Source organism: Gadus morhua, chromosome 18 (genome assembly GCF_902167405.1).
Source record: "Gadus morhua chromosome 18, gadMor3.0, whole genome shotgun sequence".
Taxonomy (NCBI): Eukaryota; Metazoa; Chordata; class Actinopteri; order Gadiformes; family Gadidae; genus Gadus; species Gadus morhua.
In genome coordinates, this window is record NC_044065.1 from 18,761,092 (window position 1) to 18,788,541 (window position 27,450).

General features: G+C 44.3%; 1 protein-coding gene across 2 annotated transcripts in view; it reads right to left on the minus strand.

Moving 5' to 3' along the window:
• The window catches only part of LOC115530779 (protocadherin-15), a 227,544-nt gene that overhangs the window by 75,944 nt on the left and 124,150 nt on the right, over positions 1-27,450 (minus strand). For both annotated transcript variants that reach the window (XM_030339520.1, XM_030339518.1), the window contains exons 27-31: positions 16,521-16,630; positions 15,440-15,580; positions 15,060-15,187; positions 7,556-7,786; positions 3,870-3,958 (exon numbers count right to left, since the gene is read on the minus strand). In XM_030339520.1, coding sequence (XP_030195380.1) covers positions 3,870-3,958; positions 7,556-7,786; positions 15,060-15,187; positions 15,440-15,580; positions 16,521-16,630 — 699 coding nt within the window. The remainder of the gene's footprint in view (positions 1-3,869; positions 3,959-7,555; positions 7,787-15,059; positions 15,188-15,439; positions 15,581-16,520; positions 16,631-27,450) is intronic.

Sequence of the window (27,450 nt, forward strand, 5' to 3'; positions counted from 1 at the left end):
ATTACGCTACTGACCAGGAAATACCTGGTTTAAAGTCAGAGGCGCGTTGTTCAGATGCTATTTTAAGGGCGCATGCATACATGCGCATGCGATGCATACGGATTGCTTGTGCACCTCGCGCATACACTTTGCTTCTCCCATCTACCTAGTCGCACATTCTTGGTAAATTATTTGGGAAAGAACAGCTGATGCAGCGGTAATAAGTTGTACTTTTAAATCAATGCATCTGCAAACACCGTACAGCAAACACATATTTTCTTGACAGAGACATCGTGTAGGCCTACATGCCCATAACTTTTAGGATTGATGATCGTGAAAAACATTGTTTTACCGCCAGTGAGTGTTAAAAAGAATGAATGAATGCGGGCGCGCGTGTGTGCTCTGTTTAAACACACGCAAACTAAACACGTAACGCATAATACAATCAATGGCAATGTCTATTACCGCGGGGACACATGCAAATTAGGATAGCATACAATACTGATAAGAAACAATGTTTATAATGTATTGCGTATATCATTAAATAGAACCACAGTTACCGCATATCATATGTTATATCATATACGTTTTCTTTGCCGAAATTTATTTGAGGACTCAGTATTTCCGAAGTTGTGGAAGAAAACCCCTTATTCCATGTGTGAATTAGGCCATATTATTTGGCAATAAACTGAGCCATTTGCAGTTTGAAATTCATGTGCATCTGTCTCATCGGAGACTGCAGACGCGCTGTCAAAATATCAACTCGTCCGATTCAAATGCGCTCATGGCTCTTAAAGGGGATGGGAGCTGGCACTCTCATTGGTTTGTTGGACGTTACGCCCAAACCACACCTACGTGTAACTAGGCTGCTTCAGACCAACCCTTTTGACACTTGCGCCGCGACGCAAGTGTCATTTATCCGCCTGTAAAATAGCGATAGCGCCGTAGAACCGCCCACAAAGCTACTTGCGCTTTGCGCTTCCCACTTGCGTTTCAGACCTTTAAAATAGGGCCCATTGTGTCTTGCCGCAGTGGACCAACCAGGAATGTATTGAGACACAACGGCTGGGTTGGTATCGTCATCAGCCTCCCTCTTTCCGCCATATTGTTCATGTCGTCAGTCCTGCGCCAAATAACCACTGTCACCCTTCCAAGATCAACACCAGTCTGCACTTTGGCGGCTAAGTCGCACCCTGACAAACAGCGTGTCACCCCGATCACACAAGCAGCCCTAGCAGCCCCCCAACCCCCGCCCCCTGTCGAAGCGTATTCATCGAGCGAGAGCAGTTGGAGGCCGGCCAGTCTCAGCTGATCGTCAACAGAACCACACAAAGACGCCATGTCATCAAACAAACAGACACGCTCGTCTCTGAGCCCAAATACATGGAGACTAAGCAGAGACAGAATGGTGAGGCAGATGGAGAGGCAACATCATTAAGACCGACAAACACACCCATGGCAACATCGTTAATTTATCCATGGCAACAACATCCACACATCGATGTGAACAACGTAAGCATAGCCATGGTAACAACGTAAACCCTCCGTGGCGCAAACATAAACACACACGTGGCGACCACTTAAAATCCATAGCAACAACTAGGGATGTGAATAACTCAAATTTTTCATGGTCGAATAATCAGTGGGTGGTATGATCGAATAATCGATTATTCTAATTGTGCCGACATTCACAAAGGCAGCCATGGATCATCGGCAAGAAATAACTTAATATCTTAAACGCAAAGAAAAAAAAAGTAGTAGTAGTTCCAGTCAAATTGTCTGTTGTGAAAAATGCATTAAACTGTAATCAGAAAACGAGGTTATATGCAATAGACCCTATAATATCTGTGGTATAAAGGCTAGGACGAATTTCAAATTATAAATGTGTTCACTTTATGTTGCAAGTATAGAGCCTCGCGAATCCCATTGAAACGAATGTCGCGGTGATCGGTCTTCAAAGCGAGAGCTGGTAAATTGTGAAAAATTAATTAAATTGCAATCACACAAAGCGGTCATATGCTGTAGACCAGGGGTCTCAAACTCAACTTACCTGGGGGCCACTGGAGGTATAGTATGGGTCAGGCTGGGCCACATCAAGTATTCCACAAAAAAAAGTAGCACAACTGACCCAATCTAAGTTAATTATCGGGCTATAATTAGATCACGTTGGCTATGTAATCGCTGACAACAGGGGACATTTCATAGTGGTTGGTGGAAACCGGGACATTTTAGCATCCTTTGGCTTTTGTCGGGACTTAAGACACGCAACTCAAAATTGGGACTTTTCCCGGCAAAACCGGGACATCTGGTCACCCTATCACAAGTGATAAAAAAGCGGGGCAAGCGACTCAGGAGAAATGTGCGTTTGACAACAATGCACGGGCCGCACTAACACTAAACTTTGATGTCAAGTAGGGGGCCACAAAATATCATCCCGCGGGCCTCAATTGGCCCCCGGGCCGCGAGTTTGAGACCCCTGCTATAGACCATAGAGCAGGGATGGGCAACTGGCGGCCCGCGGGCCGCATGCGGCCCGCATCCTCACTCAGTGCGGCCCGCATCCTCACTCAGTCAGGCCCGCACATAATAAAAAAAAAAAAAGAGAATAATAATAATTGATCGAGTTACAGAAAACTCGGTCAAGAAAGATGAGTAGAATTTGAAGGCAAACCCATTCGTCTAGTTTGCCTAGAAGCGATATCAGTCATTAAAGATATCCACTTAAGTCGCCACTACAACTACTACAACTGCTTGTTGGGTTTGAGTTCATTGAGTTGTTGCACTTAATGTTGGGCCACTGTTTTTCAGTTTTTTGACTTCATTGAATGATGATGTATGTGAGCCCTTTGCACTGATAAAAATACTGACCATTCATGTGGCTGTTTGAGCATGGAAAACATGAAATGAATGTATGTTGGTTAAATTAACATACCGTACATAGGTTATGATTCTGGATGATTTTTTAGGTAGTGGCCATCCCCAAAATGCACCAGAATACAGGAAATCATATCTACCAAATTCAAAATTGTGTAGCTTCTCTCAGCTCACGTTTAGTTGAAGTGTGCAGTCATGTGGCCCTCCGATGGTTATGATGAAAAATGTGGCCCTCTTTATCATGAAAGTTGCCCATCCCTGCCCTAGAGTATCTGTGGCGAATTTCGGCTGGGACGAATTTCGAATTATAAATATGTACAATGCATAACGTTAGCTCTCAAGCTAATAGCTGAGCGGACTAGAATACCTCCCGTTGCCAAGACGTAGCTAAGGTCCGTCCTTTTTACTGGAGGAGTGAACAACGTTTCCTTTGCATAAGAACCTTACGGGAAGGTAATGATAGAGTACTAAAGTGTAACGTCACGTTTCCATAGCAACCGATATTCGGTTCTACACAAACCAAATGAACAAGGGGAAATCATATGCCACACAAACGTTTTATAGAAAATAAAAGGTTTTTTTGCGAATTGACTTGCAAGTTTGCTTTACCAATGATGTAAGTAATATTGAGAATAGATTGTCTTCACGTAAAAAAAAACTAAAGTATCGTTTTCATACTCTTCCTTCTAATACCCGAGGGGAATACATGAAAGCCTCGAAATGTTTCGATTGGTAGTGATTTTCGCCTCTTGAAATTGTTTTATATTCATTTTGAAAGAAACAACGGATGGCAGCAATGGAAAACGCCATCTCTCGTTCGGTTGTTTAGAGCTGAAAATCCGGTTGCTAGGACAACGTGACGTTTTCACTTTAGTACTAGTTATGGCTTGTGAAAAACTTTATATTTGAATACATTCATTGATTCATTCTCTCACACATTGGCTCTGTACCTCGGCACTCCACAGTAGGAGGACCACACACAACAGCCTTGAGACAAGGTGAACCGCATGTGTTACCTTAGCAGTATGTCCTTGTTTTTGTCCACCAGCGTGGGGGGGATGTTTGATACAATCACCTGCATGTCCAGCAGGTTCACCACTGATACCTGGACAGAAGAACACATAGGAGATGGTCATAACACCTAAAGAATAGAGCCAACACCAAACACAACATTTAAACACAACAGATAAGATAGTAGTTTATTGCTCCCAGGACATTTGTGTAGTACTGGTAATACTGTATATGCTTTATCAATCAATCAATCTATTTTTATTTAAAATGCAGAATGATCATCTAACCCTCTACGGAGAGTGGTAATAAGGTGATCTAAGGTAGGTCATGAACTAAGGTAGGTCATGAAGTGAACTAAGGTAGGACATGCCAGACATAAGGGGCAGGGAAGGCCAATGCTGTGAAGCATTTATTGTTGACTTAAACAATGAACAGGAGAAAATTATATAAGCCTAAAGAGGGCTTGCCGTTGTATATGGTGTAATCATCTCTGATAAGTAAGGTGATGCAAGTCCATGCAAGGTAAGTCAAACTGTTCTGAATTCCCCATGTATTTGTCTGATTTGGTAGTTTTGTCAGGCAGATAGTAATGCGCCCTTACCACTAGTTGGGGTCATTTTCCTTTTGGTAAACATTGACGCGCAGTCGCACATTATTGTAGTTTGTTTCACCACGTAACATGGAGCAAGTGTGCATGTGTGTTCTTGACCAAGTGAGTCATTCTTTGATGTATTTATATTGATAGTTTGTAGATGCAAAAAGTAAGAACAGTACAGTTCACTTATATGTTAATGTTGTGTCAATAAGTTCTACATGAAGTAACGTAGAGTAAACTTTATTTACTTTTTAAGATAACTAGCCTGTATGCTGCCGATTACAACACCGACTTCACAATTGGATTACTATTTTTAACTGACGGGAGTAGCGACAATGTGTGCGATTACCGCTCGTACTTAGAACGGATGAATAAGACGGGCCCGTCTGTGGTGCGACTAGAGAAGGAGGAGACAGGAGTCATTTCAACTCGGAGACAGTAGAAGGTACTGTCTCCGATGGTATTGCATTTGGCCTTCATTTGATGCACAATGCTAATGTGCCTAGCCATTGAGGTTGCGTTCCCTCCTATACAATTAATTATTTTCGCATGTTCAGCCATCCTCATGAGCAAAGTTAACTGCCAGACTTCACTTGTTTTACTTGGAATACCTCTTTGCTTACAATTCCATTCAAAAACATTGGTGGTCACGCTGCAGTGACTGGATTGATTTGATTTAAATGCCGCGAGGCGACTCGAGGGACACAACATTACGTTATAGGACCTACGGGACAAAAATAATAATAAATGGACGGCTGGACTCGACAGTGGTATCAATAAGCCCAAACATTAATGAATTTCGGGTTTTGAAAAAAGGGGAACCGGGTCCTTGATAGAACCTGGTTTCTGATCAGGGATGGGCAGGAGGGGGAGTACCGGAGCCTGGTGGAGGAGTTGGTGCAATGTTTCAAACTCAACCACCTACAGCTCAACACTGCCAAGACCAAGGAGATGGTGGTGGATTTCCGTAGGTCCAAATCAGCTCTGCTGCCAGTCTCTATTGAGGGACTCAATGTGGAGGGGGTGAACACCTACAAGTATCTGGGGATACACCTGGATTATAAACTGGACTGGTCTGCCAACACCGATGCACTCTACAAGAAAGGGCAGAGCCGGCTGTCCTTCCTGAGGAGGCTGTGGTCCTTCAATGTCTGCAGCAAGCTCCTCCGGATGCACCTTTGAAGACCGAACCGACCCGCACCCGCCGGGGAAAATGCGCCATAAGAAGAGGGATGCAGGGCGACTGGACAGGCTGGTAAGGAAAGCTGTCTCTGTTGTGGACACTGAACTGGAGTTCATCACATTAACATCAGACAAAAGATCCCTGAACAAACTGCACACCATCTTGGACAATGACTGTCATTCTCTTCACAGCACGATCACAAAGCAGAAGAACATGAACAGCTCAAGTTTACGCACAATGCCATGTCAAACTGACAGACTAAGGAAATAATTTGTCCCCAGGGCCATCCATCTGTTTAATATGTCCCTGAAGGGAGGAAGAGGAGAGATAGACTTCTCTATGTAGACTGTCTCCCTTACCACCACTCCCACTACCTCCTGTAAACAGTGTACTGACTGTCTACTGTTTACTGTTTCACTGTTCACTGTTACAGTTTACTGGCTATATTAGCCCCTATGCACAACCCCTCCCTCCTTCCCCCAGCCTGGACTGTCTATCCTACTGTTTACATTATTACTATTTACATTTTTACTGTTCATATTTAATATTTAATTCCGGTTTTCGTTGGACTTATCTTACTATCCTTGCACTGTTATACTTTTTAAATTATTAATATGCTTGCACTTAATTGTTATTGTTTATTGTCCACATTTAATGCTGGCTGCTGCACGTTCTACTTATTAGCACAACGATTATGTCAGACATATAATCTTGTTTATGTTGCATGTGTATGCTGTGTTTGAGGTGTTCAAACGACTTTGGCTTTGAATTTCCAATAAACCTGAATGTCAGATGGGAATCAAAATTATACGGAAAAATACAACGGCTCATCAAAGTTAACACTCATATCAGCAGTATTTGATAACACTATCCAAGAAAGGAGGACTGGGCAACATGGAAGATGTTAATATCATGATAATCATGCAGAATTAAATAAATATCACGATACGCTTATGAGAATTATATGTACCTTTCTAAACATACTGATCATTGCATGAAAGCATATGGGAATTTAGAGTATGGTATCGGACTAAAACTAAAGGGGAATATTGGACCAAACCAACACCACACATGTTGCCTCCAGCTTGGGGCTTTTCCCTGTGGAAGAGAAGCCAAGAACGGAAGCCTTGGGGCCATGGTGGCTCACTAGTTAGAGCGCGTCCCCCTAAGGCCCAAGGTCTAATTATGGTTTCATGTCAACACAACGCAAGGGGGTTTACAAACCCATTATGTCCTTGCGGACCCTCCTTGCATCCACCGCAAGGGCCGGACATGCAAATCCCAAAAATTGTAACCTTGCTTCAAGGCGACGTAGCAGGAACGGCTTTGATTGGTCCGCTACGTAAACCCAACTTAAACCCGACATAGAACGAAAACACGTTCATAACGAAGCCTTAAAGGGGACCTATTATGCTTTTTTCGACTTTTATGACCTATAAACTGTGTTATAATGATTGATAATCATGTTTAACCATACTAAAGTGTCCAATAATGACGTACATGCATTTCGACGTATTCCCTGCTGACAGTCTGGGGTGGCTGTGCAGAGCGCTAAACACTCGGGACAACGAGTGGCCAGCGAAGCTGTGCATCGTGGTGCATGGTGGGAGTTGAAAAGTCACTTTCTGCCTTTTCTCGGTCAAGACGGCACCAAATTAGAATTTTATTTTATTACTCGACTACATATAGGACCCAATTTCAATACATATTCATGCCTCCACCGGTGAAATGCTCCTTTAAGTCCTGATCGCAGCTACACAGGTTCGATTCCTGTCCGTGGTCCTTTGCTGTATGTCCGCCCCTCTCTCTCCCATACCTTCCTCTGAATCTTAATCTATCATAAAGCATACCAAAAAAAAAAAGAGTGCAAGCCATGTTGAATCCAAGGGAGGACAAACACCGTGCAGACCCACCACTATCTCCGCCGTGCTGCTGTGGCCCCGGCCGTAGTCGTCGGTGGCGACCACTTTGAACTTGAAGTGGTGGCGGCGCTTGTTGCGGTACATGATGGCGGTCTTCAGCAGGCCGCTGAGAGGCTCCATCACGAAGCCGTCCTTGCTGTCCCTCGCCTCCTTGCCCGCTGGCGGCTGGATGATCAGGTGGTACAGCATTGTACTGTAGTTTCCCGTGTCCCTGTCCACGGCCTGCACACACACACACATACACACACACACACACACACACACACACACACACACACACACACACACACACACAGACACACACACATGAGGAGAGAGACACACATTCAAACTCGCACATACACACCCATAAGGAGAGAGACACATACAAACACAAGAATACACACCCATGCATTAACCGAAATATAGACAGACACAAACAAACATGCACATGATAAAGATATACACCTGCACACACACACACACACACACACACACACACACACACACACACACACACACACACACACACACACACACACACACACACACACACACACACACACACAGGATATAAAGAGAAATAAGGATATAGTTAAAGAGAAAGTAAATGGGGGTAAACCTTTTTTTATGAATAGTATTATTTACTATTATCACCTTCAATGTAATCATAATCTAAAACTGTATTTTATCATTGAAATCGCCAACCTCAAAACCATAAACATCGCACACACAAGGAGGATTCATAATGTTAATTATCATTTATAATCTATGATTTATACTATATAGTCATTTATATTCTCTCCTCTTATCTCCTTTTCCATCATCATCGTCATCATCATTTCTCTACTTCTTCCTGCTGCAAGCTTGCTATTCAGTCATATATACCTGGACATGTCACTTCAAAAATGGACAAAAAGAAGCCGACAAAAAAGACCAAAACTAAAGTTTTCGTCGTGGTAACAACATTCTTGCAAACCAAACATAATACAATTTTTCAAGATTTTTGTCTTTTATGCATTCAACGGTTCCTTTTACTTTGAATCAATATGCCGTTGTAATTCTTGGAGTGAACGCTAGGGGGTTCGGTGAGCCGTAAACAGCAACACAACCCCTTCTCAACCTCTTCTGTCCTCTCTTCCCTTACAATCACACAGGTTGACTCCCTTTGGGAGAGCGAGATACACTCTGCCAGCTCTCTCTACCTCTCTCTATCTCTGTCCATCACTCTCTTTCTCCTTCCTTCCGCCTTTCTCTACCTCTCCCTCTCTTTCTTTCTTTCTCCTTCCTTCTGTCTCTCTCTCCCTCTTTCTCCTTCCTTCCGTCTCTCTCTCCCTCTTTCTCCTTCCTTCCGTCTCTCTCCCTCTTTCTCCTTCCTTCTGTCTCTCTCTCCCTCTTTCTCCTTCCTTCCGTCTCTCTCTCCCTCTTTCTCCTTCCTTCTCTCTCTCTCTCTCTCCCTCTCTTTCTCTTTCCTTCTGTCTTTCTCTCCCTATCTCTCTGTCCCTCTCTCTCTTTCTCCTTCCTTCTGTCTTTCTGTCCCTCTCCTTCTCCTTTGCTTCATTCACTCCCTCTCCCCCCTTTCTCCTTCTCCCCCTCCCCTCTCCCCCTCCCCCTCCCCTAACTGTCTCCCTCCCTGCGTGTCAGAGACATTGATTCAGGGCTGGTTCTTTCCGAGAACGACCGGCACTACAGACTACTGATTTAGCCCCCAGACACCCGGCACATTCAAATAAACAAACGGAGCATGGAGGGAGGGAGGGAGAGATGGATGGAAGGAAGGACGGAAAGAAGGAAGGAAGGAAAGAAGGAAAAAATGAACTGAGAAGGGAAGGAAGAAAACAAAAAGAAGAAAGGAGAAAAAGGATGACAATGAAATAAAAGGAGGGGAAGGAATGACAAGAGAATCGAGAGAGTGAAAGAAGGAACAAATAAAAGGAGTGAAGGAAGGGAAAACGCAGGTGATAACAGAGGAGGTGAGGGAAGAAAACTATCAACAGAAAGAGATATTTGAAGAAAAAGAGGGAAGGTTGTTCCAGCTCAGATATATCTTTATTTTTGTGTCAATATATATTTTTCAACCAAACCTTCCAACAGTCATTGAGATTTTTTTTATGAGAGAACAAAAATATAAACAAGAATAAAAGAGAAACTCATCCCTGCTACAAGCCCTGGGTCTCAACTGTTACAAGATCCCTTCCTGTGCGTCTTAGATATCCGCTCAAGTACACAAGGGCAATGATGTCATCACTAGATGTCAGAGGAATCAAAGACAAAGTGGAGAGATGGAGGGGAGACTGCACTGAGCGGAATCTATCGGCAGGGATCTTTTGTTTTTTCGGGTATTCCCAGAGCACAGTAGTTTCACACCAACAGCATGCACTTCAACTTCAATATCACCAAATCAAATGCAGCCTATCCGACAACACTGATGCTCAGCATGGGACAGGCTTGACTCTAGTTTGGGAGGAACCACTTCATTTAGAACAATCAGAAGCAAGGGTCTAGCTTAGGCATACTCCTTCTTTTTCCTTCACTAGGTCACACCCAGTGAAGGGTTAGTATCTGTAATATTTTACAGATAGATTAGTGTCCCTGAGCAAGACGCCTCTTCCTGACTGACAAGCTGGCTGTCGCCCTGCGTGGTTGACTCCGACGCGGTGTGTAAATGTGTGGTGTCTGGTTTGATCTAGGACATTTTAAACCAGACAACAGCGACCAACGAGGCGACTGGATGAATAATTTAAAAAGTTTAATCAAAGTTTCTGCCGCAGTCATAGAAATTAGATCATTAAGCAGCTGCTGTTCGGGATGAAGTCTTGGAACAATGTCATTGAAGATTTAAAATAAATCCTAAATTAGCGAGCGCCATTAAAATGACATGCTCGGAAGGTTGTCGTAATGTTTTGTCGTCCTCTATCTCTAAAGCCAGTGGGGGTGAAATTGTTTTTTTTTGCCTTGGTAGACAAGGTCAGGCGGCAGCCATTTTGAGTCCATGGTAGTGTTGTGGGCTTCAGGCCAACAAGGTCAAATGGAAGGGTTAGGTTGTAAAGTTCAAAGTTCAAAAGTTGTATTTGTCCAACATGTTGCAATATTAGAGCATTTTCTTTGATTGAAGGCAGTCTGTTCTCTAATTGTCTGTATGTGGTGCTTGTGTAAGAAGTATGTTGTGTGTGTGTATTGCCTTGGGTATGAAGGATTTTGTATAGAGAGATGTTTTGGCTAGAGGCACTCTGTATCTAAATAATCAAATAAATCCCCTGACCTGATCCACCCAGGGAATCATGCTCTTTATAGGTAAGTTTCATCAGTGCCGATCAATGTCAGTAATTATGATGAGAGGAAGTGACGTCAAAGAGGAAGCAGACAAAAACATTACGTTTTCCTCTTAAGCTAGGAACATATAATTGAACATTTATACAAATTGATGCTTGCCATGCGGCTAATCCTACACATCCTGTGGGGCAGGATGGGGTTCTCCCAAGTAGGATGGTGAACTCTGACGCAACTCTTTTGGAGTTTAAGGCAATTTCTTTGGTGGAACTTGAAAGGGTGATAAAGGCCTCAAAGCCAACAACTTGTATGTTGGATCCTCTCCCTTCCAGGGTTCTTAAGGAACTTCTTCCAACGGTGGGGCCTGTTATCCTCTCGCTTATGAATCTTTCGTTTTCAACAGGAATTGTTCCCTCCAATTTCAAGGCTGCGGTGTTAAAACCGCTACTCAAAAAGCCTGGCCTAGATCCTGAATTAATCAGGAACTATCGGCCTATATCGAATCTGCCCTTCCTGTCCAAGGTACAGGAAAGGATTGTAGCGAAGCAAATTGTTGATTATCTGACCAGGAATAATCTCTTCGAACCTTTCCAGTCGGGGTTCAGGAATTTCCACTCAACTGAAACTGCTATTACAAGAGTTGTAAATGACATCCTTTTAGCTTTGGATAAAAATACAAGCACAATGCTTGTGCTGCTGGACCTGAGCGCTGCGTTTGATACGATCGACCACAGCACTCTTCTTCACCGTCTTGAGCACTATGTTGGTTTCGGGGGTACGGCTCTTGGTTGGCTTGAATCGTACCTCACCGATAGAACCCAATTTGTGCTTCATGAGGGTGCAGAATCAAAGCGCGGTAAATTGCGCTTTGGCGTACCACAAGGGTCGGTTCTTGGTCCATTACTTTTTGCAATTTATATGCTTCCCCTGGGTGACTTTATCCGTGGCTTCGGAATAAGTTTCCATTGCCATGCGGATGACACCCAGCTCTACATTCCTGTAGATTCCGGGGACTCGGGCCAGATTCAAAGGGTTGAGTCCTGTCTAGCTGCTGTGAAGGGCTGGATGTCACAAAACTTCCTACAGCTTAATACTGGGAAGACAGAACTGATGATTATCGGCTCGAAGCGGGACCGGGAAAAGTTTGAGGATGTCTCTCTGTGGTTGGATGGCTTCGCCATCCCACAGAGTGCATCCGTCAAAAATCTTGGTGTCCTGTTTGACCCTCACCTATGCTTTGACCAACATATAAGAAGTATAACTAGAATTGCCTTTTTCCATCTGAGAAACATTGCAAGAATCAGACCAATGTTATCCGCAGTGGATGCGGAGACACTGATTCATGCATTTGTTTCGTCAAGACTGGACTATTGCAATGCATTGTTCTCGGGATTACCGAACTCTACCACAAAAAGTCTACAGCTGGTACACAATGCGGCAGCTAGACTGCTGACCAGAACGAGAAAGTTTGATCATATTACACCTATTCTCGCCTCTCTACACTGGCTACCAATAACTTTCAGATCAGACTTTAAGGTGCTATTGTTAACCTATAAAGCCTTGCATGGATTATCTCCATTGTACTTGAAGGACCTGATCATTCCTTATAGTCCTTCTCGGTCTCTCCGGTCTTCGGGAGCTGGCCTTCTTTCACTGCCGAAGGTTAAAAAGAAATCGGCTGGACAGAGAGCGTTTGCCTATCGAGCCCCTTTTTTATGGAATAGGCTGCCATCAGCGATCAGGTAAGCTGACTCTGTGGAGCTATTCAAAGGGAAGCTCAAAACGCACCTCTACAATCTTGCATTTGGAGTGTGAAAACAACTGATGCGAGAGTGAAGACTACTCTGTTTGCTTGTGCTTATTTACATTATACATTCCCATTTTGTACTTTTCCGTTCTAATTCACTATTCTGTCTGTTCTAGCGTGTTGCGGGTACTGGACTGGATGCCTGGACTCTCCTCATGGATAACCGGCCAGAACCCCATCACCATTTTAATATGATGTGCATGTATTTACCTGTATGTCAATTGTGGCACCCATTGCACTCCTGACCATCCCTGGAAGAAGCGATCCCCTACACTGCGTTTCTTCTCAAGATTTCTTCCTTGCTGATTCAAGGGAGTTTTTTCTTGCCCGTGTGGGGGCATGGGTAAAGGGGGGTGTCACAAATATTTGGCCTGTTAAGCCCTTTGAGACTGTAATGGTGATTAAGGGCTATATAAATAAAATTGAATTGAATACAAATATTCGTGATTATTAATTCCTTTGTGGTTTATTACCTTTTTGCTCTGTGCCAAAGAGCCAATGCTAAATCTGACCAGAGGGGCCGCTATGTTGACTACCACACCTTACCCGCAGGTAAGGAAGCTATGTCCTCAAGCTGGGCAAGTCACCACAGGTGTTGATCACAGATGGAGAACCACACTAATGGAAACAGGGGACATTGAATCCCATCAAACTGTCTCAGTAACAGAAATCGATGTACCCTTCATAAGGCCAATCATTCAAAAGTAATAACTTTTTTTAATGTAGCTTGCTAGCTGTGGTTAATATAACCCTGCTGTTTAAGACCATGTTTGTATAACTAGCACTGTGTGGGCCGGTGTTAGCGCTGTCTGTGGGCGTCCTCTTTAAAGGTCATGGCCCGTGTACACCTGCAAACACACGAGTGTCGAAGGTCGAACACATCCAGACAAACATCCTCCCCAGTTCAGACGGATCTCTCTCTCTTTGTCTTTTGTCCTTTGTCTGTCTGTCTGTCTGTCTGTCTGTCTGTCTGTCTGTCTGTCTGGTAACATGTCCGTCTGTCATTTTGCCTGTTGCCCGTTTGTCCATCTGTCTGTTTTTCCGGGTCGGCCTTTCATTCTGCCATTCCGTCTCTCAAATGCTTCACCCATCTATTGAGACATTGTACATGTTATCCTGCTCTCTCTCTGCTGCTCTCTCTCTGCTGCTCTCTCTTTCTCCCTTTCTTAGCTCAAAGAGGGGTACCAGTTGGCACAAGGTTACAATCAGCCCCCCCCCTACACACACACACACACACTCAGCCCAACACACACACAACTCCCCAAACACGCACACCCTTTCCACCCCCGTTATTGGACCCGTCTCTCACAAACCATCCCTCCCTCCCTCCCTCCCTCCCTCCCTCCCTCAACACTGCCAAATAAACCACTTGCACGGCCTTGATTTGGATATCTTGGTTGTTATATATTTCGAGCAAAGAAGGCAGGTCCACTGTCCTTGGAAATGTGTTAAATCGCATCTTATCTGTGTCTCCCTCGTCTTCGCTCTGTCTCCCTCTTTCTCTGCCTCTTTTTCTTTCATTCTCTCACGCCCTCTCCATCTTTTCCATCATTTCATGTTCTCCATGGCCTTGGTACAAGTAGGTAAAATAAAGTTTTTAATTAAATAAAAGCGCCAAAATGCAATATTATAATTACTGACATTGATCGGCACTAATGAAACTTACCTATAAAGAGCATGATTCCCTGGGTGGATCAGGTCAGGGGATTTATTAGCCATAGTAAATGTAGTCATAGGTGGAGGAAGTGTATCATTAATAATAGGAGTCGAAAATTTCTCGTAACCAGAGACAGCAAACAGGGAGCGCCTTATCATCGCACCCAGTGGGCGGCCTTTGAGGAACTAAATAATACACGGCGACACTTCAAACAAAAGCCTAAGGCCCTTCCCACTAGGTGTAAAGGAGAACCCAACACGACCCCCAAATTCAAACAGATCTCCAGCAGACCTGGCTCGGATCGAAACAACCCCAACCGTATATCAAATACGTGGTTTAATACATGACTGTACAGAGGAGTGTCCTATGGGAGCATCGTGTTGAATGCTCTGTTGAAGCCACTGTCTAGACAGTGTTAAACCAACTAGATGCTATATTTCTAACATAGAAGAATAAAGAACTGCACTTAAAGCTATGTTTCATGGGGGTGGTGGCCATGCCCTATCAGTTGGATCCCTAGCTTGCCCCTTCTTCCCTCGGGGGGGGGGGGGGGGGGGTCAGGAAAACAGCCTTTGAACGCGTCCCCCAATGATGTCACGAAAACAGGCACATTTCAACAAATACAGAAACACATTTCAATTATCTTTAGGACAGATGTTTATTAATCAGAAATGTTCAGTTGTTCAGTCCCGCAGGAAGACTATGTGGACCATCAAAGTCTGTGTAGTGTGTGTGTGTGTGTGTGTGTGTGTGCGCGTGTGCGTGTGCGTGTGTGCGTGTACCTGTACTTGCAGCACTGAGGTGAAGGTCTTGGCGTCCTCGGTGACTCCTCCCAGGTAGACGTCTCTGGAGAACACGGGGGCGTGGTCGTTCTCATCGCCCACCTCCACCAGCACCCTGGCCGTGTTCACTACACACACACGCACACACACACAAAAGGTTTTTACTAGAGTTGAGATGGCAAGCGGAAAACAAAACTAAACAGAACGAAAAAAATAAGCGTTTTAGACTGGGTGTAATTACGGCTGGAATCGAAGCAATTATAAAGCTTCCTTGGTTTACACACACATTCATCCAAACACAACAAAACACACTCGCAGTGCCCCCCCCCCCCCCCCCCCCCCCCCCCCCCCCCCCCCAACACACACACGCTCTTGCTTACCCCTGGAGGGTGCGCGGAGGTTGGAGGAGACCACCTCCAGGGAGTGGGCCTCCACCTGCAGGATGAAGCTGCTGTTGGCCTCATAGTCCAGGGGTCTGGCAGTGCAGAGGACCCCAGAGGTGGAGTTCAACACAAACACACCTGGAGACCAGAGGGGGGAGGGAGAGAGAGAGAGAGAGAGAGGGAGAAGGGGAGAGGGGGAGATTGGGAGAGGGAGAGAGAGAGAGAGAGAGGGGGAGAAGGGGAGAGGGGGAGATGGGGAGAGAGAAAGAGAAAGAGAAAGAGAGAAAGAGAAAGAGAAGGAGAAGGAGAAGGAGAGGGAGAGGGAGAGGGAGAGGGAGAGAGAGAGAGAGAGAGAGAGAGAGAGAGAGAGGAGGGGGAGGGGTGGAGGAGGCAGAGAGGTGGGTGGTAGAGAGAAGTAGGGGGAGGCGAGAAAAAGATATCAAGAGTGGGACAAATTGGCAACAAAAGACAGATAAATGGATACAGATAAGACACAAATACAAGACAGATGATCAAGATAATTTAAAAACAGAGTGGAAGTGAGAAATATATTAAGGTTGACTAATGGGAGAGAGAGACTATCAGCCACAGAAGGAGGAAGATATATCCCACTGTCTGAGGATGAGAAAGGCTTTATCAGTCCTCCACAGTACTAAGGTTTAGTGTTTTACTGCAGTTTGAGGATACTAACAACTATGAAACACATAAAAACACATTATATATGCATATACAATACATCTATATATATACACATATATACATATGCATACATATACACATAAATATACACACACATATATATGTACAGTATTACATATAAATATACATACGTACATGCATATATGTATATACAGTATATACATGCATATATATGTATACATATATATGTATAGACATATATGTATATATACATATGTGTATAGATAGACATATGTATATATATACATAAATATATACAGCATTTATATACATATATATATATATATATATATATATATATATATATATATATATATATATATATATATATATATATTGAGAGTCAGCCAATTAAATCCCAACCCAAATCACTACCGACCTTCGTCGTTGCCCTCGACGATGGAATACACAATGGTTTGATTGACAGCGGCGGCCAGTATGGCTCCGACGTCGGTCCCTACAGGGGCCTGCTCGCTCACTGGAGGGAACCTGGGAAAATAATGAATTAAAACCCAACACAAACCTTTACTTCAAAACCTAATATTACATGAAATGTACCTGCTGTCTCTATGAGGTATTTTTTGTGTGACCGTATTTTGTGTGATCGTATAACAATGTAAACCACGAAGGCAAAAGTCTTGCGAGTATCAACCTGTGGAAACAGACGCCGGGTCCTACAGGGACACATTGGATCAACAAACTGCACTCCGATATACAAAGACAGGCAGAAGGATTGCGATTTCATCCCAACAGAGCAGTTGTGTTTGCCAAACAGTCAAGCAGGAGAAAAACATTTGCGAACAGACTTTTCTTGATGGAAGCTTGGCTCAGGGAATCACTTACAGACTTCTGGAGTCTTCTAATATTATGGATTTATGGGTGTGTGTTTGTGTATGTACGATGTGTGTGTTTATTGTGTGTTTGTGCGTGTGAAGGTTGGTAAGCAGAGTGTAATAGCTAGCAGTGTTTTCTGCCAAGTTCTTGCTTTCTCCATCAATCTTCCTCCTCATGTGGACGCTGGTGTATACCTTCCCCCATTAGTTTGCTTAGTTGCACATGTTCCGTTTTCGCTTCAAACCTGGCAACCGCCACTTTTCCAGCAGATTCTACCCAACCTGGAGATTAGGAACAGCATCCACAAAACACAGCGGACAACCACCAATAAGGATTACCTTCTGGTGGACGGGTAACATTGCTATGTGTGTCAGTGGGCTCTTTGTGCGTATGTTATTGAGTGTGTATGTGTGTATATTTGAATGTGTCCTAGAAAATGCAAATCATAGAGATTAGAGAGTTTGTATGAGTGTGCTGTTTTGCAATGTCTATGGATGCGTGTGCAGGTGGGTGAACTTTGGTGTAAGTGGTTTGGTAACGTCTAAAGATGGTGTGTCTGATAAAGAAACCGAGAAAGAGAGGGGGAGACAACAACACATATTGTATGTGTGTGTGTGTGTGGGGGGGGATTGTCAGTGTGTGTGCATGTCTGTGAGAGAGAAATATAGTATGTGTATGTGTGTGTACGATCCCCTTTACAATCGCGACTTGGAATGTCCGCACCCTCCTGGGTGCATGTGTTCTCTCCTGCTGCCCACAGCGAAGGACGGCACTGGTTGCACATGAATTAAACAGATACAGCATGCAACAAACCTCTCTACAATCCCTGATACTCCATCAGACCCGGACATCAACGCCGCCTGGAGTTCCCTACGTACTGCCATTCATCAGGCAGCAGAGACATCAATGGGATTCACTAAGCATAAACACCAAGACTGGTTTGACAATGCTGCACCAGATATCCACAAACTCCTCCAGTCAAAACACAAAGCGCATGCTGCTCTCCTACCCACAATCCCCTACTGCAAAGAGTCACTACATCTCCATCAGAGCTGAAGTACAGCGCACCCTCAGAGTCATGAAAAAGGACGGTTGGACCAGGAAAGCCAGCGAGATCCAGCTTTACGCTGATACAAACAACTCTCATGGATTCTATGATGCCAGCAAACAAGACAACAAGGACACTCTACAGATCCTGGACAGATGGGCTGAGCATTTCAATACTCTCCTCAACTCCCACAACCCTCCCAACCCATCCATACTCGTAGATTTCCCAAACATCTCCCCTGTCCACCATCTGGATTCCCCGCTCAGCTTCACTGAGGGTCACAAAGCCATCAAAAGCCTTAAAAAAAACAAAAGTCCTGGCCCTGATGGAATCCCTGCAGAAGTATTCAAACACAGTGGATACCTCCTCGCTCGTCGGCTACACCTCCTGATAAATGCCATCTTGTCCTCAGAAACCATCCCCCAAGAGTGGAAAGAAGAGAAAGGGCGTCAAAGCTGATTTTCCCTACAACAGCAGAGGAATTTCCCTACACTCTATTGCTGGCAAAGTGCTAGCCAGAGTCATGCTCTACCGCCTAGTGTCTCATATCTCAGAAGATATCCTACCAGAATCACAGTGTGGTTTTAGGAGAGACCGCAGTACGACAGACATGATCTTTGTAGTTCGGCAAGTACAAGAAGAATGCCGGAAACATCACGAGGATCTGTACGTAGCCTTCATCGACCTGACCAAGGCGTTTGACACCATAAACAGGAAACTTCTCTGGGGCTTACTGGGAAAGTTGGGGGTTCCACCAAAGTTCCTCAACATTCTTAAACATCTCAGAAATCCCCCACTGTTAATGTAGGATTAGGGGTCAGGCAAGGATGTGTCCCAGCCCCTGTCCTGTTCAACATGTTCCTGTCAGCAGTCACACTCCTCTCACACAAAGCCCTGGAAACCACAGACGGTGTTCACATCCAGTTCCGACTGGATGTGAACCTATTCAATATCCGGCGCCTTCAGGCCCCCACCGAAACCACCGCACAACACATCCTGGAACTCCAGTATGCTGATGACTGTGCACTCCTCGCTCACACACCAGATGCTCTGCAACGGGCACTAAATGTGGTAACCTCAATATACAGTGCCCTTGGACTCAAAGTCAACACATCCAAAACCCAGATCATTGTGCAACAATCGTCCCACCGACCGGAAGTGCCTATCTTCACTGTTGACGGCCAAAAGCTCACAATCGTCCCGCACTTCATCTTCCTCGGAAGTGTTCTCTCACCCACCTGCAACATCGACAGTGACATCCAGGTCCGCATAGCCCTAGCCTCCTCTGCCTTCGGTAGGCTTAAAAGCAGAGTCTTCCGAAATAGAAACCTGACAGTTTCTACAGAAGCAGCTGTATACAAAGCAGTCTGTCCATCCACACCGCTGTATAGCTCGGAAGCCTGGACACCATACCACAGGCACATAAGAACGCTTGAGGCATTTCACATCCGCTGCCTGCAAAGGATCCTGGGTGTGTCTTGGGAGAACAGAGTCCCTCATGTGGACATCTTTAACCGCATCAACAAACCCAGCATCGATGTGCACCTTGCCCAAAGACACCTGCGTTGGGTGGGCGATGTAGTCCGCATGCCCACCCAGCGACTCCCCCGCCAGATCCTCTATGGCCAACTCCAGGAAGGTCGAAGGTCTGCTGGGGGACAGCGACCATCCTGCCAACATCCCTGGAAAGCCTGGCTGCCAACCGTCTCACATGGTGCTCAGCCAGCAGGGTGTACCACACCTACAGGAGCAGACCGCTGAGAGGAGAATACAGCGGCGTGCACAGAGACACCAGCGGGCTACAGGGGCCCCCCCATCATGTACAGACCACATCTGCCCCACATGTGGCAAACCATGCGGCTCGCGCATTGGCCTCCATAGCCACATGAAATGGCATCAACGCAACCCCCCACAATAACCCAGCTCAAGTGGAGCCATGTAATCATCGAATACGATGGACAGCCATAAGCAAGTTAGTGTGTGTGTGTGTGTGTGTGTGTGTGTGTGTGTGTGTGTGTGTGTGTGTGTGCGTGCGTGCGTGCGTGCGTGCGTGCGTGCGTGCGTGCGTGCGTGCGTGCGTGCGTGCGTGTGTGAGACGCCTAAAGATAAAGCAGCCCAGTTATTATGTTCAGATAACTGAATATGTAAATCCATGTTTTATCACAGATTATAGTGCTTGGTTTCGTTCATAGTAAAGACGTGTTCTATCCCAAGGTCTTACAAACACAATCACTCGCTCCTCCCTCCTCATGCCAGGTCCACTTTATCTGCGTTTCTCTCTGCAATCAGTTACACTTACACTCGAATAATCAGTTTCCTGATTAAAACCCACCAGGTTCCTTGTACAATTTCCAGCATTAGTTATATAATAATGGGTTCTTCGGGCATTCATGGACAGCCCAGTGAGGAGAGATAGGAAGGTGGGTTGAAAGAGAGAGGGAGGAATGGCGTGTACTGCCGGTGAGACACTAAACTGTGTATCGCCTGAGGTTACCGCACCACGGCCCAACCCTCCATACCCCTGCGCTCTGATATAGGACCATGGGCGCACACACACGCACACAGACTTGAACACACAGTTCCCATAAGGCCTCTGCTCGGCTATAAGCCAAGCCTTTGTGTCAAAGTCATAGTCAGCTTTATTGTATACTTTTAGGCATGTACCAGACATACAAAGGAATCAAAAATACGTTTCTCACTAGCCCACAGTGAAATAGATAAAGTGCACAGGCACAACAGATAAAGACAAGACATTTCCTAACACTAAAGTAAAGAATAAAGTGCACAACAGATGAAGACATTTCCTAATCCTAAAATATAAGCCTACTATGTAAATGTAAGAAAGTAGCAGCAAAAGGTTTCTGTAGTTATAATGCAAAATAGCAGCAAAATATATATTGGATGATATATTGTAATAGCGCAAAATATAATAGCCCAGCATAAAGTGAGAGAACCTACCTAACGCTAGTGTATAGAACATCCTACACAGTACACGGCCGATTACACAGTACATACTAAATATCACATCTAAGCCACACACAGGGAAGGGTTGGATCCCAGATTCAAACTCCTCACGTTTGTTTCTTAATTTGGTGCATGCTCGATTCACTTTCTGCTTTTACATGTTTTGTTACCTTGCTTTTTTCTTCTTTCTACTATTTGGTTGTTCATTTTTTTAGCTGAATAGGCGTGTGGTTCTACACGGTAATTAAGTTGCACTAAATATTAACGAGTAATTCCACAGCAGTGTCAGCGTTAATGGATGCATTGCGCCACAGCGCGCCGATAGAAGACATTAAACAGCTCTTAGGGCCCTCCCTCTCCACCTCTCTTTATTCCCTTCTTCCCTGCCTTCTTTTTTCTTTTACTCTGTCTCTTGTACTCATTGCTCCTCTCACTCTCTCCAATCATTCCTCATCTCCCCCTATCTCCCCCTCCCCCTCACTGAGGCACAGGCCTTCTTCAAGATGTAGGCCTGAAGATTGCAATTCGAGAACTAATGAAAACCCACACACACCCAAAGCATGTTGTACATGAGAGAGAGAGAGAGAGAGAGAGAGAGAGAGAGAGACAAAAAGCTTAGTGGGAAGGTGAAAGTAGAGGAATCATTGAGGGTTAGCAGGAGAATAAGAAAAGACTAACTACGAACAGTCTCTGTCTCTCTCCTCATTGATCTGATTGAACCAGATGAGGAAGAGCACGGATAACATATTTTAGATAATGAAGTATGAGCGGAGATGGTCAAAATCTCTTGCTGCAGCTCTCTTTTTTACCTTTCATGACGTCTTTCTATTTTATATATTTTCAGCTGTTTTGCACGTGCAATTTATGTGTGCACCATCACAAACACATACCCACATTGATGCACACACATATGAACCCATACAAATACATTCAGGCTACAGTTAGCAATACGGGTTATTTGATTATGGTTAAGTCTCCTTGTCGATACTTTCATGTGAGTGTTGTAGCTCATCATAACTCATTAGATCCATGTTTCTAGACATCAAAGCTTGGTTTAGAATCCAGTATTTAAAAGATCAAAGATTGGCAGAACTTTGCTTTGTCTGGCATCTTTACGGCGGTATAACCAGATCACACAAGGCACACATCCGCAGAGCTCAGGAGTGGAGCTTTGAGTGTGGCTTTGGTATAGGAGTGCTTATGTCAGCGGGGCTAGAGAGCAGACAGGGTGGGTACCGGCGTCAACCAGAGTGGCCGGGGCTGATTAGGGGACAGCCGGTTGACTGGTAACCGGGAGGTTGCTGGTTCGATCCCCGACTCCTCCTAGCTGAGTATCAAGCCGGGGATCGAATGAGCAACATTCGGATTACCAGGTCAACGCTTCAAGTTGAATGCAACACATTGGGAGGGACGGCTCACCGAGTCAGAACTAGTCAGGTAAGTTTGGCACGCAACACCTCAGACTTTCTTCCCCATCATGCGAACTGAATAAGGAAATTAAACTGACCAGGGTCTGTTCACATTCACTGAACACTCACTGCTTATCTCTGATTGGCCCAGTCTTACCTTCTACCAGTAAGCTTTCATTTAGTGAGATACCGGAACACTGTTATTGCAATCAGATGCTGAAGATCTGTTGAAACCCTAACCTGATCCAACCTCTTGGTTTCAATCAAATACACATATTGTGTAGAGCAGATAATGACTTTAAGGGCCCTATCTTGCATCCGGCGCAATTGACTTTCTACACTGACGCATGTGTCGTTGCTAGTTTGCAACTGGCGCAGAGCGTTCTTTTCCCTCCTGCGCCACGCGTCGGTAAATTAGGGAATGATCTTGCGTCCCAAGGGGCGGTTCGGTGAAAGCAGGAGGCGTGTTCTGGCTCAAACGTTCCCTGGTGCTACTTTGCAGTTTCATAAAACAATTGCGCCACAAACCAGGATTTACCTGGTTTGTCAGTGTCAGTGGCGCGTTGTTCAGATGCTATTTTTTTCTATTTTCACCTCGCGCATACACTTTGCTTCTCTCATCTACCTAGCCACACATTCTTGGTCAATTATTTGGGGAAAAACAGCTGATACAGCGGTAATAAGTTGTACTTTTAAATCAATGCATCTGCAAACACCGTACAGCAAATACATATTTTCTTGACACAGACATCGTGTACAAGCCCCTATTTTTTTGAATTTATGAGTATTTGATCGTGAGAAAACATTGTTTTGCCGCAAGTGAGTGTTAAAAAGAATGAATGAATGTGGGGGCGCGTGTGTGTATGCGCAAAAAGAAATAATAATAAGAAGAAACGATGTTCGTTAATGTATTGCGTATATCATTAAATAGAACCACAGTTACCGCATATCATATGTGTGTTAAGTTTTCTTTGCCAAAATTGATTTGAGGACTCAAGTGTTTCTCAAGTTGTGGAAGAAAACGCTATTCCATGTGTGAATTAGGCCATATTATTTGGCCATAAACTGAGCCATTTGAGTTTGAAATTCATGTAGTCATGCATCTGTCTCATCGGAGACTGCAAACGCGCTGTCAAAATATCAACTCGTCAGATTCAAATGCGCTCATGGCTCTTAAAGGGGAGGGGAGATGGCACTCTCATTGGTTTATTGCACGTTACGCCCAAACCACACCTACGGGTAATTAGGCTACTTCAGACCAATCCTTTTTAGATTTGCTCCGGGCGCAAGTTTCATTTATGCGCCGGTAAAATAGCAACATCGCCATAGAAGCGCCCACAAAGCTACTTGCGCTTGGCGCTTCTCACTTGCGTTTCAGACTGTTAAAATAGGGCCCTAACACTTTAACAACGTAATCTTTAAACCAACGTTGCAATTCAATTCTGGTATAGCCTCGTGAGAGGATCCAGGTATTACTAGTTTGCGTTTTTCCATAAAATCTGTCTGTCTGCCCTTGGCTGTGCAGTAATTAATTTCCAAATACAGGCGTGAGCTTAAATTGTTCTTAGTCCTCCAGCCCATCAGATTCAATAACTGAGTTGGGCTCTGTTCTCTCTCGTACAGTGCAGTCAGAGCTCAACGCTCTGAGGAAAGCCTTCTGTTCAGTTTTCTGACGCAGTGCTTCTTGTTCTTCATGAACACAAATACACACCCTACCACAGGACTTATTGGACCATCTACTTAGAATTTAGTATTTATACTTTTTTCCATGGGTTAACGTGTGTGTGTTTATGTGTGTGTGTGTGTGTTTGTGTGTGTGTGTGTGTGTGTGTGTGTGTGTGTGTGTGTGTGTGTGTGTGTGTGTGTGTGTGTGTGTGTGTGTGTGTGTGTGTGTGTGTGTGTGTGTGTGTGTGTGTGTGTGTATGTGTGTGTTTGGATACATTGAAGGCCTTCCATGAGTTCAGTTATACAATAAACCAAACCATTTATACATTAAAACCACCTTGTTCCTTCTGGGTAAACCAGGTACACATTATCCTTCAGAGCATTCATGAAGATGAAATGTAGAAGCGTTGAGGCTGAGCTTGGTATCGCCTCCCATTATTCTAAATGGAGATGTTTTCAGTTATTCTAATTTAATCCTTTATTAAATCCAAACAGCCTCCCTCATGTTTGTGAACGTCTGCACTATCAAAACATTTCAACCCCCCCCCCCCCCCCCCCCCCCCTCACACACACACACACACACACACACACACACACACACACACACACACACACACACACACACACACACACACACACACACACACACACACCAAAGAAAGAAAAGCAAAGATAAATATCTTAAATATCTCATATGTGAATAAATAAATCAACCAAATCATAGAGCTACATGCGGCAGACCCTGTGTCTAGCAGCTCGCCTAGTCAACCTACACACACACACACACACACACACACACACAGACACACACACACACACACACACACACACACACACACACACACACACACACACACACACGAACAGGAAAGCACACCAGGTACCCAGTACCGGCTTTGGTACATGTGTGACAAAACAAATTTCAAACACAAAGGAAAAAGCATTATTTATAAGGTTTCTTGGGAGAGAGAGAGAGAGAGAGAGAGAGAGAGAGAGAGAGAGAGAGAGAGAGAGAGAGAGAGAGAGAGAGAGAGAGAGAGAGGATTTATTGAAAGAGGGATTTTTTTGGTTTGACAAGAGCTAACAAGGGGAGTGCAGCATAGATGGTGTTAAAGTTTAATGGGGTGGGTGAGTGTTATTGATGGTGGCAGGGAGAGACGGTTCAAGATGGAGAGAGAGAGAGGGAAAGAGAGAAGAGGAGATGAGAGTGGAAGGAGGTGAGATGAGGTGAGATGTTGATGAAGAACGGAATACACAAATTGCAAGCAATTTATATTCTGATAAGAAATCAGAATATAGAAGAACATCTATCAGAAAACAACATGGGAAGCAAGATAATGTTGAGAGATGGACAGGCCGATAGATGGACAGGTGTACAGACGGACACAAAGACGTATACCGGCCGACTGACGTTAAACGAGACATGAGACGCTTTTACTTTGAAAAGCCACTGAGACATCGACAGAGAAGCAAATCAGCAGGCAGGCCGCGGGAGAACTAAAGACACAAAAGATACACAGCAAGCACACAATCCCACTGATGGACACAACACCAGACTGAAGCAGAGAGCCAGGGCCAAATGGATGAAGAGAATAAAGGACAGATGACTATTTAAACCCATGGTGAGCAGGAAGGCTGTTGGCAAAACATGTTTCAGAATGGAGGAAAGAGACCAATTAAAACAAGAAGAAACAACACTGGAGTACAAGTATCAATTTGCACAGACACATGCAAACACAGACAAACACACATGCACACACGCACACATGGACATACAGGCCTCCACAATCATTCAGCAATACACACACACACTTTCCAGCGTTATGAAAGGAGCTCTCATATCATGGCGGGTGATTCGGCTCTTCATTAATTGGTATGTTAATGTCTATGCCGATGTGTATGTAGAGTTTTTTAAATGATAAGTGGATACGTATGCGCATGTGTTAGGCATTATCTGATAGCAATGCGCTTACGCATCCACTTTTACATGTACTACATACACAGCCCCTTTGCACTGTTCGTTACTAGCCAATGGGGACGCTGGATTTTACTTGGATCTTGACAATCCAATCACGATGTGCACAATCACGTAACCCCCTCCACAATCTCATTAACCGACTGTAACGTTCCAATACAGCCGGCTCTGACAGTTTTATACATTCTAACAAACGGATAGCCTTTGCTTGACTCTTTTAACATTATTTGATCTAGCGTAACACACATCCAATTATCATGTACTAAACACGACATACATATCACATACATTCCCTACAAGCCATTTCGCCTGCCATTCATTACTAGGCAAGTAGAGTTTGTCTGTGTGTGTGTGTGTGTGTGTGTGTGTGTGTGTGTGTGTGTGTGTGTGTGTGTGTGTGTGTGTGTGTGTGTGTGTGTGTGTGTGTGTGTGTGTCTGTGTGTGTGTGTGTGTGTATTTGTGCATGTGTGTGCGTGTGTATGTGTATTTGGGTATGTGTGTGCTTGTGTGTGTTTGTGTTTATGTGTGTGTCGGTGTGATGTATTATCATTTCTATGTCACACTCGCAAGACTTAGAAATAAAGAGAAATTGCGGGTAAGTTGTAAACAGAGAGAGCAGGAGAGAGCGAGGATCTCCACCATTGAGAAGTGTTGCATTTCAAACAGCTGTGATTGATAGGCAATATTCTCCTCACCAATCACAGAAAACATTGCCCTAATTGGTCGAAATTTGCCGGGAGCCGTCTAAAATCTCATAAAGAGCCAGGCGCAGTTACTCTGAACAGAAACTCTCAAAGTGCATTGCATTCCCTTATAGCTGATGGATGGCTTTTCTTAAACACTACACTCAAATAAAAACTCTTGTATCTTGATTACATCACCCTAAAACAGGTTGAGTTGAGTGTTAAAGCCCAACCTAGCATTGACGCTAGCAGACATCTCAGATTCTCTTCTCTTCTGCATTCAAAATTGAAAAACAATTTTGACTTTGACCTTTCCAATCTCATCCAATCCTATTACAGCTTTATTTGGTAGTCATAAATCAACTGAATCTAAACGCCAACACGTTTTTCTATTTTAAAACTGAATGTATGAACTATAAAGCAATGTATCGTTTCATAAGACTTAAAAATATATATTTCTTATTTAGCAAATGAAACCAATTGATTAATTATATGAAATGTGAAAGTTGTTTCTATCTGTTAGAAAAGGATTGGAGATCAAAGTAGATTGAGATAATGAGCTAATGACAACATTGAACTCTCGTGCAGGGCCCAGTTTCCCGAAAGCATCGTTAGCCTAAGTGGATCGTGAAGTGCGTCGTACGAGCATCGTACAGTTTTCACACCGTTTCCCGAAAGCATCGTTGGTAACGAACGTCGTGAAAACGCTCGTAGCTAACGAGTGCTCCAGG